Source organism: Babylonia areolata, chromosome 3, assembly GCF_041734735.1.
Source record: "Babylonia areolata isolate BAREFJ2019XMU chromosome 3, ASM4173473v1, whole genome shotgun sequence".
Taxonomy (NCBI): domain Eukaryota; kingdom Metazoa; phylum Mollusca; class Gastropoda; order Neogastropoda; family Buccinidae; genus Babylonia; species Babylonia areolata.
Genome location: NC_134878.1, coordinates 64,956,641 through 64,971,640, shown reverse-complemented (window position 1 = coordinate 64,971,640; position 15,000 = coordinate 64,956,641). Strand labels below are relative to the sequence as shown.

The following is a 15,000-nucleotide window of genomic DNA, read 5'->3' as shown; positions in this document are numbered from 1 at the left end:
GAGCGGGCTGATTCTATGTACTCTACACATCTGCTGTTGAAAAAAGAAAAAAAGCAAGAAAAAAAGCAGATGCCTGACATTCAGGTTTTGAGAGCCTACCCTAGGTTTGTGTGAAATATTGACATAAAATGAAAATAAACAGACAAAATAAACAAATAAACTTGTAAATACCTTAAGATATAGTGAAGACAAGGATATGCAGAAGGCAAATGAACCGCACACACACACACACACACACACGCATGTGCACACTGACAACTGTGCAAATGCAAACACAAAGATATACATCACACATTCAGCAAAGAAGGAAAAATTCATGTCTGAGTATCAAGGTGTATAAGTGACCAGAGAGAGGTTTGGGGAAGGAAGGAAGGAATGGAGGAAGGAAGGAAGGGAGGAAGGATGGGAGGTATGAGAAGGAAAAAGGAAATTAGATTGCAAGGACTGGAGGAAGGAAGGGAGGAAAGAATTGAGGGAAGAAAGAATAAAGTTAAAGGAAGGAAGGAAGGGAGGAAAGAACTGAGGGAAGAAAGAAGAAAGTTAAAGGAAGGGAGGAAGGAATTGAGGGAAGAAAGTTAAAGGCAGGAAGGAAGGAAGGAAAGAATTGAGGGAAGAAAGAAGAAAGTTAAAGGAAGGGAGGAAAGAATTGAGGGAAGAAAGAAGAAAGTTAAAGGAAGGGAGGAAGGAATTGAGGGAAGAAAGAAGAAAGTTAAAGGAAGGGAGGAAAGAATTGAGGGAAGAAAGAAGAAAGTTAAAGGCAGGAAGGGAGGAAGGAATTGAGGGAAGAAAGTTAAAGGCAGGAAGGAAGGGAGGAAAGAATTGAGGGAAGAAAGAAGAAAGTTAAAGGCAGGAAGGAAGGGAGGAAAGAACTGAGGGAAGAAAGAAGAAAGTTAAAGGAAGGAAGGAAGGGAGGAAGGAATTGAGGGAAGAAAGAAGAAAGTTAAAGGAAGGAAGGAAAGAACTGAGGGAAGAAAGAAGAAAGTTAAAGGAAGGAAGGAAAGAACTGAGGGAAGAAAGAAGAAAGTTAAAGGAAGGAAGGAAGGGAGGAAGGAATTGAGGGAAGAAAGAAGAAAGTTAAAGGAAGGAAGGAAGGGAGGAAAGAATTGAGGGAAGAAAGAAGAAAGTTGAAGGAAGGAAGGAAAGAATTGAGGGAAGAAAGAAGGAAGTTAAAGGCAGGAAGGAAGGGAGGAAGGAATTGAGGGAAGAAAGAAGAAAGTTAAAGGCAGGAAGGAAGGGAGGAAGGAATTGAGGGAAGAAAGAAGAAAGTTAAAGGCAGGAAGGAAGGGAGGAAAGAATTGAGGGAAGAAAGAAGAAAGTTAAAGGAAGGGAGGAAAGAATTGAGGGAAGAAAGAAGAAAGTTAAAGGAAGGAAGGAAGGGAGAAGAGGAGCGAGGGAGGAAGACAGACAGGAAGAAATGGGGAGTGAGAGGAAAGGAAGACACGAAGGAAGGAAGGAAAGATGGAGGGAATTAAGGTAGAAAGGAACAAAGGAAAAAAGGAATTCAGCAAGAAAGGAAGGAAGGAAAAAAAAGGGGGGGGGGAGGAAGGAAGGAAGGGTGGGAGGGACAAAGAAGATTGGTAGGAAGGAATGAAGGAAGGAATGAAGGAAGTATGGTAGGAAGGAATGAAGGAAGGATGGAAGGAAGGAATGAAGGAAGGATGGTAGGAAGGAATGAAGGAAGGAAGGATGGTAGGAAGGAATGAAGGAAGGATGGTAGGAAGGAATGAAGGAAGGAAGGATGGTAGGAAGGAAGGAAGGATGGTAGGAAGGAATGAAGGAAGGATGGTAGGAAGGAAGGAAGGAAGGATGGAAGGAAGGAATGAAGGAAGGATGGTAGGAAGGAATGAAGGAAGGATGGTAGGAAGGAATGAAGGAAGGATGGTAGGAAGAAACAAAACTCATACAAACATTACACATACATCAAAGTCTTCACTCACGCAATTTTCACTTTCTTTTTTCTTTTCTTTTTTTAAATTTTTTTTTCTCTTTAATGACTTTTTTGTCCTTAAAGACTGGGGATAAAAAAAAATAATAAGCATTTGGACTTACTCCCCTGCGTTTGGGAAGTAAAAAAAAAAAATTGTTTCATTCGTTCTGTTCCGTTCCGTTTTAGTCTTGTTCACCATACGTCCGTGGAAGTGACCACAAGCAACCCTCAACCATGTCCCTGTTCACCATACGTCCGTGGAAGTGACCACAAGCAACCCTCAACCATGTCCCTGTTCACCATACGTCCGTGGAAGTGACCACAAGCAACCCTCAACCATGTCCCTGTTCACCATACATCCGTGGAAGTGACCACAAGCAACCCTCAACCATGTCCCTGTTCACCATACGTCCGTGGAAGTGACCACAAGCAACCCTCAGCCATGTCCCTGTTCACCATACGTCCGTGGAAGTGACCACAAGCAGCCCTCAACCATGTCCCTGTTCACCATACGTCCGTGGAAGTGACCACAAGCAACCCTCAACCATGTCCCAAGTCGTGCCCTGGCTGCTCTATTTGACACCTTCTAACACATCAGCTCCCTTCTCAAGCCACACTAGTGCCCCCTTCCCTCCTGCTGGTCATGTCAGATAGATCCACAAGTTTGTGCTGCTACTCTTTGTGGATGTGTTTTTGAAGAAATGGTCCCGTTTTCGGGCAAAACTTCGTCAAAGGGGAACAACCCCAGTTGGTGCATCATGCTGTTGACGAACGTTTGATGATGAGTTACAAACCTTTAATTAAACTCTCTCTCTCTCTTGCACAGTTTTTGCTCTGATTGTACACACTATGTCACTAGAGCTTTACAGCTAATGACATTAAACATTTCAGTGTTCAGTGTTCTCTCTCTCTGTCTCTCTGTGTCTTTCGTCAAAGGGGAACATTAAACATTTCAGTGTTCAGTGTTCTCTCTCTCTGTCTCTCTGTGTCTTTCGTCAAAGGGGAACATTAAACATTTCAGTGTTCAGTGTTCTCTCTCTCTGTCTCTCTGTGTCTTTCGTCAAAGGGGAACATTAAACATTTCAGTGTTCAGTGTTCTCTCTCTCTGTCTGTGTCTTTCGTCAAAGGGGAACATTAAACATTTCAGTGTTCAGTGTTCTCTCTCTCTGTCTCTCTGTGTCTTTCGTCAAAGGGGAACATTAAACATTTCAGTGTTCAGTGTTCTCTCTCTCTGTCTCTCTGTGTCTTTCGTCAAAGGGGAACATTGAACATTTCAGTGTTCAGTGTTCTCTCTCTCTGTCTCTCTGTGTCTTTCATCTTCAGTGCAGGCCAGAAACAAGTTAGAACAGGTTAAGACCTACTTCAAAGCATTAGAAAACCCTCAAAACCCACTGCATGACGCAGTCAAAGAACCAAAAGGCAGCCGTCTAGGACAAGGAAGATCATGGATGGGGCAAGCAGAAGACACAATCCAGCTAGTATGCTGACTACAAGACCTGAAAGAAACAAAAGAATGGGAGAAAAACCCCGAAAACCTCAACCATCTATTCAACACAGCCATTTCACCCACTCTAGGAAGACATTGTCGGGAATGGCAAGAGGGCAAAACTGATGCGGAAGTGAAGCTACTCATAGAAGAAAACAGTAAAGAAGAGGACATCATCATATACATAGATGGCTCAGTCACCAAAGACCAATCCGGTTGGGGATTCACTGCGAAACAAAATGGAAAAACAATTAGGGAAGAGAATGCTGCCTACAAAGTCACAACCTCCAGCCTAACGATGGAAGTTGAAGCTGTGACACATGCCCTCCAGTGGCTATCGTCCATCCATATGCCCGGAAACCAACATGCCATGATTCTAACTGACTCAATGAACCTCATACACAAAATTGAAAATAGTAAGCCCAGAGTGGCATAAGGCAATGCGCAACTTTCAGATTAAAAAACTCACATGGTCATACTGCCTGGGACATGCAGGTGTTAAGGGAAATGAGCGAGCTGACAGACTTGCTGGTAACGCAACACCAACGAGCGGCCTACATCTAGGAAAATCGGAAATCCTCAGAAAAGTCAAAGAGTATCAAAAAGAACAGGTACAAGGCCATCACACCATCAATCGCCTCAAAGAAATAAAAGCAGAGAGAGGGAGCGGCCATAAGTCTAGCATGAAAGGTAGAGCACGATGCTTTGCAAATCAAACAAACATCGGCATCATTTCCAAACCAACATTGCGCAAATTTCTTCAAAATGGAACAGAGTCTCTGTGGGCTTTTCCAAATACAATAGACTGAGCAACACACTAGACTCCACATTCTTGGCATCAGAGATCTTTTCCCATCCCTCTTGCGGCCAATCTGTGGCAGCCTCTGTGCGTGTGTGTTTGTGTGTATGTGTGTGTCTGTGTGTTTGAGTGTGTTTTGTGCAAGCGTGAGGGTGTAAGTGTACACAAGTGTCAGGAGAGTTCTGTGCATGTGCGTATGTGTGTGTGGGGGGGTAGGGGGGGCGTGCGCTGGGGGATGCGGGGGGTGAGGGGGGGTAGAGGATGAGGTATGTGTGTGTATGCATGCCTACACTGTGGGAGCAACGGAATATTGGAACGTGCAGGTGTGTATATATATATCTTTGTATATATGTGTGTGGGGGTGGGGGATAGGGGCGTATGTGTGTGTGCTTGTACAAGTGTTCATCTGTGTGTGTGTGTGTGTATGTATGTGTGTATGTGTGTGTGTGTGTGTGTGTGTGTGTGCGCCATGGAAGCTGTGATACGTAGCCTAGAAATGAGTGTGTGGAGGAAGGGGGTAGAGGAGGTGCAGGGTAATGTGTGTGTGTGTGTGTGTGTGTGTGTGTGTGTGTGTGTGTGTGTTTGTTGGGGCTCATGTACGTTTATGTGTATTTGACTGTGCTTTCATATCTGTGAAACTGCATGTTTGGTGCATATCTGTTATGCATATGTGGGTGTATGTGTGAATGTGTGTCTCCATGTTTTACATTTATTTGCTTATTTATCATCATTGTTGTCTTTTTTATTTATTCATTTATTATTATTATTATTATTATTACTTTTTTGTATATTATAATCATTATTTATTTATGTACGCTCATAGTTGACTTCATCACGTTTTTGCGCCTTATACATATTATTAGGAGAGGTAGCAGTTATTTTTTTTATGTATTTATCTATTATTTATTCACCCCCTTTTTTTTCTCAAGGCCTGACTAAGCGCATTGGGTTACGCTGCTGGTCAGGCATCTGCTTGGCAGATGTGGTGTAGCGTACATGGATTTGTCTGAACGCAGTGACGCCTCCCTGAGCTACTGAAACTGAAACTGAAACTGTCTTTGTCTCCCTCTCCCCCTATCTCCATTTCAAGGCAGAAGGGAATTTTTTAGTAATTTTTTTTTCCATGTGCTCATACCATCATGCAATCGTCAATGTTATACTGATCATTTTGAGGATTTGCCACTGGGAACTGATGACTCAATTCCTTTATTTCATCCCCCCTACCCTCCCAACCCTGTGAATTCAGTTCAGCTGGCTCACTTGTAGTTTTGCTGTTTGACTGTTGCACATGTATTCCAAGTTTCTTCATTTTCAAATCATACAAGAATAAGGTCAATATTTCTCATAGCATACTCATAAACAATTACCATAAAGATATTGGGTTCTTTTTTCACTGGAAGAAGCACATATTAACAGTTTGCATTCATAGATCGACTCGTAAATTTCATCGTCACTGAATATGAATCAATGGGGAAAAAACTGAGAGGTAAAGGTTTTATATTCCTTCCTAATTGATATCCTTCCCATCCTTAGCAAAAATGAAAAACATGCAACATCGACAAACAAATACTTGAATACTGGGTAGGCTAGTGAAACAAATACTCTAATACAGGGTAGGCTAGTGAAACAAATACTCTAATACAAGGTAGGCTAGTGAAACAAATACTCTAATACAGGGTAGGCTAGTGAAACAAATACTCTAATACAGGGCAGGCTAGTGAAACAAATACTCTAATACAGGGTAGGCTAGTGAAACCAATACTCTAATACAGGGTAGGCTAGTGAAACAAATACTAATACAGGGCAGGCTAGTGAAACAAATACTCTAATACAAGGTAGGCTAGTGAAACCAATACTCTAATACAAGGTAGGCTAGTGAAACAAATACTCTAATACAGGGTAGGCTAGTGAAACAAATACTCTAATACAGGGTAGGCTAGTGAAACAAATACTCTAATACAGGGTAGGCTAGTGAAACCAATACTCTAATACAGGGTAGGCTAGTGAAACCAATACTCTAATACAGGGCAGGCTAGTGAAACAAATACTCTAATACTGGGTAGGCTAGTGAAACAAATACTCTAATACAGGGCAGGCTAGTGAAACCAATACTCTAATACAGGGCAGGCTAGTGAAACCAATACTCTAATACAAGGTAGGCTAGTGAAACAAATACTCTAATACAGGGCAGGCTAGTGAAACAAATACTCTAATACAGGGTAGACTAGTGAAACCAATACTCTAATACAAGGCAGGCTAGTGAAACAAATACTCTAATACAGGGTAGGCTAGTGAAACAAATACTCTAATACAGGGTAGGCTAGTGAAACAAATACTCTAATACAAGGTAGGCTAGTGAAACAAATACTCGAATACAGGGTAGGCTAGTGAAACAAATACTCTAATACAGGGCAGGCTAGTGAAACAAATACTCTAATACAGGGTAGGCTAGTGAAACAAATACTCGAATACAGGGTAGGCTAGTGAAACAAATACTCTAATACAGGGCAGGCTAGTGAAACAAATACTCTAATACAGGGCAGGCTAGTGAAACAAATACCCTAATACAAGGTAAGCTAGTGAAACAAATACTCTAATACAGGGCAGGCTAGTGAAACAAATACTCGAATACAGGGTAGGCTAGTGAAACCAAATACTCTAATACAGGGCAGGCTAGTGAAACAAATACTCTAATACAGGGTAGGCTAGTGAAACAAATACTCTAATACAGGGTAGGCTAGTGAAACAAATACTCTAATACAGGGTAGGCTAGTGAAACAAATACTCTAATACAGGGTAGGCTAGTGAAACAAATACTCTAATACTGGGCAGGCTAGTGAAACAAATACTCTAATACAGGGTAGGCTAGTGAAACAAATACTCTAATACAAGGTAGGCTAGTGAAACAAATACTCTAATACAGGGCAGGCTAGTGAAACAAATACTCTAATACAGGGCAGGCTAGTGAAACAAATACTCTAATACAGGGTAGGCTAGTGAAACAAATACTCTAATACAGGGTAGGCTAGTGAAACAAATTAATACAGGGTAGGCTAGTGAAACAAATACTCTAATACAGGGCAGGCTAGTGAAACAAATACTCTAATACAGGGCAGGCTAGTGAAACAAATACTCTAATACAGGGTAGGCTAGTGAAACAAATACTCTAATACAGGGCAGGCTAGTGAAACAAATACTCTAATACAGGGTAGGCTAGTGAAACCAATACTCTAATACAGGGTAGGCTAGTGAAACAAATACTCTAATACAAGGTAGGCTAGTGAAACAAATACTCTAATACAAGGTAGGCTAGTGAAACCAATACTCTAATACAAGGTAGGCTAGTGAAACAAATACTCTAATACAGGGTAGGCTAGTGAAACAAATACTCTAATACAGGGTAGGCTAGTGAAACAAATACTCTAATACAGGGTAGGCTAGTGAAACCAATACTCTAATACAGGGTAGGCTAGTGAAACCAATACTCTAATACAGGGTAGGCTAGTGAAACAAATACTCTAATACAGGGTAGGCTAGTGAAACAAATACTCTAATACAGGGTAGGCTAGTGAAACAAATACTCTAATACTAGGTAGGCTAGTGAAACAAATACTCTAATACTGGGTAGGCTAGTGAAACAAATACTCTAATACAGGGTAGGCTAGTGAAACAAATACTCTAATACAGGGTAGGCTAGTGAAACAAATACTCTAATACAGGGCAGGCTAGTGAAACAAATACTCTAATACAGGGTAGGCTAGTGAAACCAATACTCTAATACAGGGCAGGCTAGTGAAACAAATACTCTAATACAGGGCAGGCTAGTGAAACAAATACTCTAATACAGGGTAGGCTAGTGAAACAAATACTCTAATACAGGGTAGGCTAGTGAAACCAATACTCTAATACAAGGTAGGCTAGTGAAACAAATACTCTAATACAGGGTAGGCTAGTGAAACAAATACTCTAATACTGGGCAGGCTAGTGAAACGTAGTGAGAGATAATGGCCTGGCAAGAAAACACCTACCCTTTGTTTGTTTGTTTGTTTCTTTGTTGTTGTTTTTTTGAAAACTAACACAAGAGTCTATTCTGAAATGTACCACAGCCAGTTCACATGGTATTTACACAGAATGATGAACATTGCCATGACACATCCAACATTCAAACTGTGCTCCTCTCTCATAATGATTTCCAAACAACTGCTGTCAAGCTGTTGACTGATCCTAAAAGTATGAAACTACTCAGAAGAACTAACAAACTACCCAGCTAATTTACCAAAACATCTGCACTGCAAATGCACACTGCACAAAAACTCTGCCATGATTTCAAAACCACTACCCCCAGCAGGGCAGTCCAATTCATCAAAAATCACTCCACAATGACTTGTATGGACTGTCTGTGTATGACAGGTATTAATTCTCCACAATGACTTGTTTAAAGTGTCTGTGTATGACAGGTATTGATTCACCTTTGATTCTGCGACAGCATACATTGTGCTTTAATCCTGTCTAATTTGATTAATTACAATTTACCTCTGCTGGAACGAAGGACAGCAGGTTCTCATCAGCGTAGAAGGTGCGCAGGTTACGCAGCAGCCCAATACTGGGTGGCAGATCTTCCAGGTCGTTGACACTCACGTTCAGTTCTGACAGTGATGTCAGTCTGTTGACAGTGAAACAGTCTGAATGACTTGTCTTGCACGTCTTGACAATAACACTACAGATGTGCCATTCAAAACAAATACTTAACAAGAAAATATTCTGTCCCCATGGCAATGTTCAAACATGTGAAACTCCCTCATTTTCCTGCTGTTTTATGTTGGCAGCAAGTGCCACCACCAGTTGCTTCCCCCCCAGCCCCCTTCCCTTTTCTAAAGAAAATTATGTTGTACCCATTGCACTGTTGATAGTGATTTCATTTACACAAAAGATCAATACCCCCATCTTACTTTTCCCTTTCACTTAGTATCTACATTACACAGGTAAACCTGTTTGCTCTGTCTCTGTGTTCTGTCAGGGACTCTTCCCATCCATCCTTCATCCCCCTCCCATTTCCAAGCCCCATCAAAATCACCCCTCCCCTATCTCAACATCAAAGCGCTGACCTGATGGTCGTGTGCCTGACTAGGAAGCCAGTGCCCATAGGTTCCAGTCCCATGGACAGACCAGGAGTTTTACTCCCTACTCCCTTAGATCTTGAGTGGTGGTCAGGATGCTGGTCTTTCGGATACAAAGACAAAACTGAGATCCCTTGTGCAGCGTGTGCTTTGCACACATAAAAGAACCCACAGCAACGAAAGGGCTGTATTCTGAAGATTCCACTTTGATGGCAATATCAATAACCTTGCAGACAGTAAGAAAAAAGCAATACAAAAACAAAAACAAACAAACAACAACAACAACAACAATATATATATATATCACTTTTGTCCACAACACAGATTGTCACCAGTGATGTACTGGGCCATCCTGCACCACCACAGTGGTGATAAGACGACAGCATGCACACATCCTGCACCACCACAGTGGTGATAAGACGACAGCATGCACACATCCTGCACCACCACAGTGGTGATAAGACGACAGCACGCACACATCCTGCACCACCACAGTGGTGATAAGACGACAGCACGCACACATCCTGCACCACCACAGTGGTGATAAGACGACAGCATGCACACATCCTGCACCACCACAGTGGTGATAAGACGACAGCATGCACACATCCTGCACCATGCACACACCCTGCACCACCACAGTGGTGATAAGACGACAGCATGCACACATCCTGCACCACCACAGTGGTGATAAGACGACAGCATGCACACATCCTGCACCATGCACACACCCTGCACCACCACAGTGGTGATAAGACGACAGCATGCACACAGGACCTCCATTCATCATCCAAGTGACAAAAATCCAGACCACCACTCAAAGTCTGGTGGTGAAGGGGGGAATAATAGACTGGAAAGTGCAGGATTTGAACCAGTTGGCTCATATTCTCTGGCTTCCTGGGCGGACACGCTACCACCAGGCCAACACTGCACTACATCAGAACATGCACAGAGTGTTGTGATTCACTGCAACACTGCACTATATCAGAACATGCACAGAGTGGTGTGATTCACTGCAACGCTGCCACTACATCAGAACATGCACAGAGTGTTGTGATTCACTGCAACACTGCACTACATCAGAACATGCACAGAGTGTTGTGATTCACTGCAACACTGCACTGCATCAGAACATGCACAGAGTGGTGTGATTCACTGCAACACTGCACTATATCAGAACATGCACAGAGTGTTGTGATTCACTGCAACACTGCACTATATCAGAACATGCACAGAGTGTTGTGATTCACTGCAACACTGCACTATATCAGAACATGCACAGAGTGTTGTGATTCACTGCAACACTGCACTACATCAGAACATGCACAGAGTGTTGTGATTCACTGCAACACTGCACTATATCAGAACATGCACAGAGTGTTGTGATTCACTGCAACACTGCACTATATCAGAACATGCACAGAGTGTTGTGATTCACTGCAACACTGCACTATATCAGAACATGCACAGAGTGTTGTGATTCACTGCAACACTGCACTACATCAGAACATGCACAGAGTGTTGTGATTCACTGCAACACTGCACTATATCAGAACATGCAGCGAGTGTTGTGATTCACTGCAACACTGCACTATATCAGAACATGCACAGAGTGTTGTGATTCACTGCAACACTGCACTATATCAGAACATGCACAGAGTGTTGTGATTCACTGCAACACTGCACTATATCAGAACATGCACAGAGTGTTGTGATTCACTGCAACACTGCACTATATCAGAACATGCACAGAGTGTTGTGATTCACTGCAACACTGCACTATATCAGAACATGCACAGAGTGTTGTGATTCACTGCAACACTGCACTATATCAGAACATGCACAGAGTGTTGTGATTCACTGCAACACTGCACTATATCAGAACATGCACAGAGTGTTGTGATTCACTGCAACACTGCACTACATCAGAACATGCACAGAGTGTTGTGATTCACTGCAACACTGCACTATATCAGAACATGCACAGAGTGTTGTGATTCACTGCAACACTGCACTATATCAGAACATGCACAGAGTGTTGTGATTCACTGCAACACTGCACTATATCAGAACATGCACAGAGTGTTGTGATTCACTGCAACACTGCACTATATCAGAACATGCACAGAGTGTTGTGATTCACTGCAACACTGCACTATATCAGAACATGCACAGAGTGTTGTGATTCACTGCAACACTGCACTATATCAGAACATGCACAGAGTGTTGTGATTCACTGCAACACTCCACTACATCAGAACATGCACAGAGTGTTGTGATTCACTGCAACACTGCACTATATCAGAACATGCAGCGAGTGTTGTGATTCACTGCAACACTGCACTATATCAGAACATGCACAGAGTGTTGTGATTCACTGCAACACTGCACTATATCAGAACATGCACAGAGTGTTGTGATTCACTGCAACACTGCACTATATCAGAACATGCACAGAGTGTTGTGATTCACTGCAACACTGCACTATATCAGAACATGCAGCGAGTGTTGTGATTCACTGCAACACTGCACTATATCAGAACATGCACAGAGTGTTGTGATTCACTGCAACACTGCACTATATCAGAACATGCACAGAGTGTTGTGATTCACTGCAACACTGCACTATATCAGAACATGCACAGAGTGTTGTGATTCACTGCAACACTGCACTACATCAGAACATGCACAGAGTGTTGTGATTCACTGCAACACTGCACTACATCAGAACATGCACAGAGTGTTGTGATTCACTGCAACACTGCACTATATCAGAACATGCAGCGAGTGTTGTGATTCACTGCAACACTGCACTATATCAGAACATGCACAGAGTGTTGTGATTCACTGCAACACTGCACTATATCAGAACATGCACAGAGTGTTGTGATTCACTGCAACACTGCACTATATCAGAACATGCACAGAGTGTTGTGATTCACTGCAACACTGCACTATATCAGAACATGCACAGAGTGTTGTGATTCACTGCAACACTGCACTATATCAGAACATGCACAGAGTGTTGTGATTCACTGCAACACTGCACTATATCAGAACATGCACAGAGTGTTGTGATTCACTGCAACACTGCACTATATCAGAACATGCACAGAGTGTTGTGATTCACTGCAACACTGCACTACATCAGAACATGCACAGAGTGTTGTGATTCACTGCAACACTGCACTATATCAGAACATGCACAGAGTGTTGTGATTCACTGCAACACTGCACTATATCAGAACATGCACAGAGTGTTGTGATTCACTGCAACACTGCACTATATCAGAACATGCACAGAGTGTTGTGATTCACTGCAACACTGCACTATATCAGAACATGCACAGAGTGTTGTGATTCACTGCAACACTGCACTATATCAGAACATGCACAGAGTGTTGTGATTCACTGCAACACTGCACTATATCAGAACATGCACAGAGTGTTGTGATTCACTGCAACACTCCACTACATCAGAACATGCACAGAGTGTTGTGATTCACTGCAACACTGCACTATATCAGAACATGCAGCGAGTGTTGTGATTCACTGCAACACTGCACTATATCAGAACATGCACAGAGTGTTGTGATTCACTGCAACACTGCACTATATCAGAACATGCACAGAGTGTTGTGATTCACTGCAACACTGCACTATATCAGAACATGCACAGAGTGTTGTGATTCACTGCAACACTGCACTATATCAGAACATGCAGCGAGTGTTGTGATTCACTGCAACACTGCACTATATCAGAACATGCACAGAGTGTTGTGATTCACTGCAACACTGCACTATATCAGAACATGCACAGAGTGTTGTGATTCACTGCAACACTGCACTATATCAGAACATGCACAGAGTGTTGTGATTCACTGCAACACTGCACTATATCAGAACATGCACAGAGTGTTGTGATTCACTGCAACACTGCACTATATCAGAACATGCACAGAGTGTTGTGATTCACTGCAACACTGCACTATATCAGAACATGCACAGAGTGTTGTGATTCACTGCAACACTGCACTATATCAGAACATGCACAGAGTGTTGTGATTCACTGCAACACTGCACTATATCAGAACATGCACAGAGTGTTGTGATTCACTGCAACACTGCACTATATCAGAACATGCACAGAGTGTTGTGATTCACTGCAACACTGCACTATATCAGAACATGCACAGAGTGTTGTGATTCACTGCAACACTGCACTATATCAGAACATGCACAGAGTGTTGTGATTCACTGCAACACTGCACTATATCAGAACATGCACAGAGTGTTGTGATTCACTGCAACACTGCACTATATCAGAACATGCAGCGAGTGTTGTGATTCACTGCAACACTGCACTATATCAGAACATGCACAGAGTGTTGTGATTCACTGCAACACTGCACTATATCAGAACATGCACAGAGTGTTGTGATTCACTGCAACACTCCACTATATCAGAACATGCACAGAGTGTTGTGATTCACTGCAACACTGCACTACATCAGAACATGCACAGAGTGTTGTGATTCACTGACCCTCCCAGCGTCCTGGGCAGTGAGGTCAGCTGGTTGTCATCCACCTTCAGCGTGGTCAGGTTGCTCAGGTTTCCTGCAACATCAAAACCAAACACTAGTGTGTGGAGGTAGGGAGGGTGGCGGCGGCGGCTGTGGGGGGGGGAGGGGGTGGCGGGGCGGGACTGCACGGTCTGTGTGGACATGAACAGTGTGGCTGTTGGTGAAAACTTTTACTGCAGAATTTTTTGGTGAGCCTTTTCTGTGTTTTGCTCTTTCTTGACTGAATGTGAATGGAGTGAGAAACGCCCCACACAGCAGAGAAAACTCACAACGATCAACACAATACCTACAACACACCCACACACTCATCCACACAGAAAAAACAGCCCCCCCACCCACCTCCCACACACTCTCCCCCATCCGAAAAACAACAACAAACCCCCTAGCCCCCACATCTAATATCACTTTTAGTGAAAAGACATTTGATTTAAAGAAAGGAGTAAACACCTGACTTACCCATGGAATCAGGCAGAGAAGATGACAACACCTGACATATGGAGTCAGGTAGAGACAACACCTGACTTACCTATGGAATCAGGTAAACCTATGGAGTCAGGTAGAGACAACACCTGACTTACCTATGGAATCAGGTAAACCTATGGCGTCAGGTAGAGACAACACCTGACTTACCTATGGAATCAGGTAAACCTATGGCGTCAGGTAGAGACAACACCTGACTTACCTATGGCGTCAGGTAGAGACAACACCTGACTTACCTATGGCGTCAGGTAGAGACAACACCTGACTTACCTATGGCGTCAGGTAGAGACAACACCTGACTTACCTATGGAATCAGGTAGAGACAACACCTGACTTACCTATGGCGTCAGGTAGAGACAACACCTGACTTACCTATGGCGTCAGGTAGAGACAACACCTGACTTACCTATGGCGTCAGGTAGAGACAACACCTGAATTACCTATGGCGTCAGGTAGAGACAACACCTGACTTACCTATGGCGTCAGGTAGAGACAACACCTGACTTACCTATGGAATCAGGTAGAGACAACACCTGACTTACCTATGGCGTCAGGTAGAGACAACACCTGACTTACCTATGGCGTCAGGTAGAGACAACACCTGACTT

At 43.0% G+C, this 15,000-nt stretch overlaps 1 protein-coding gene across 10 annotated transcripts in view; it reads right to left on the bottom strand.

Moving 5' to 3' along the window:
• LOC143280209 (uncharacterized) overlaps window positions 1-15,000 on the bottom strand; it is a 181,390-nt gene that overhangs the window by 30,869 nt on the left and 135,521 nt on the right. For all 10 annotated transcript variants that reach the window (XM_076584831.1, XM_076584840.1, XM_076584841.1 and 7 more), the window contains 2 exons: window positions 13,874-13,946; window positions 8,746-8,875 (listed from right to left, as the gene is read on the bottom strand). In XM_076584831.1, coding sequence (XP_076440946.1) covers window positions 8,746-8,875; window positions 13,874-13,946 — 203 coding nt within the window. The remainder of the gene's footprint in view (window positions 1-8,745; window positions 8,876-13,873; window positions 13,947-15,000) is intronic.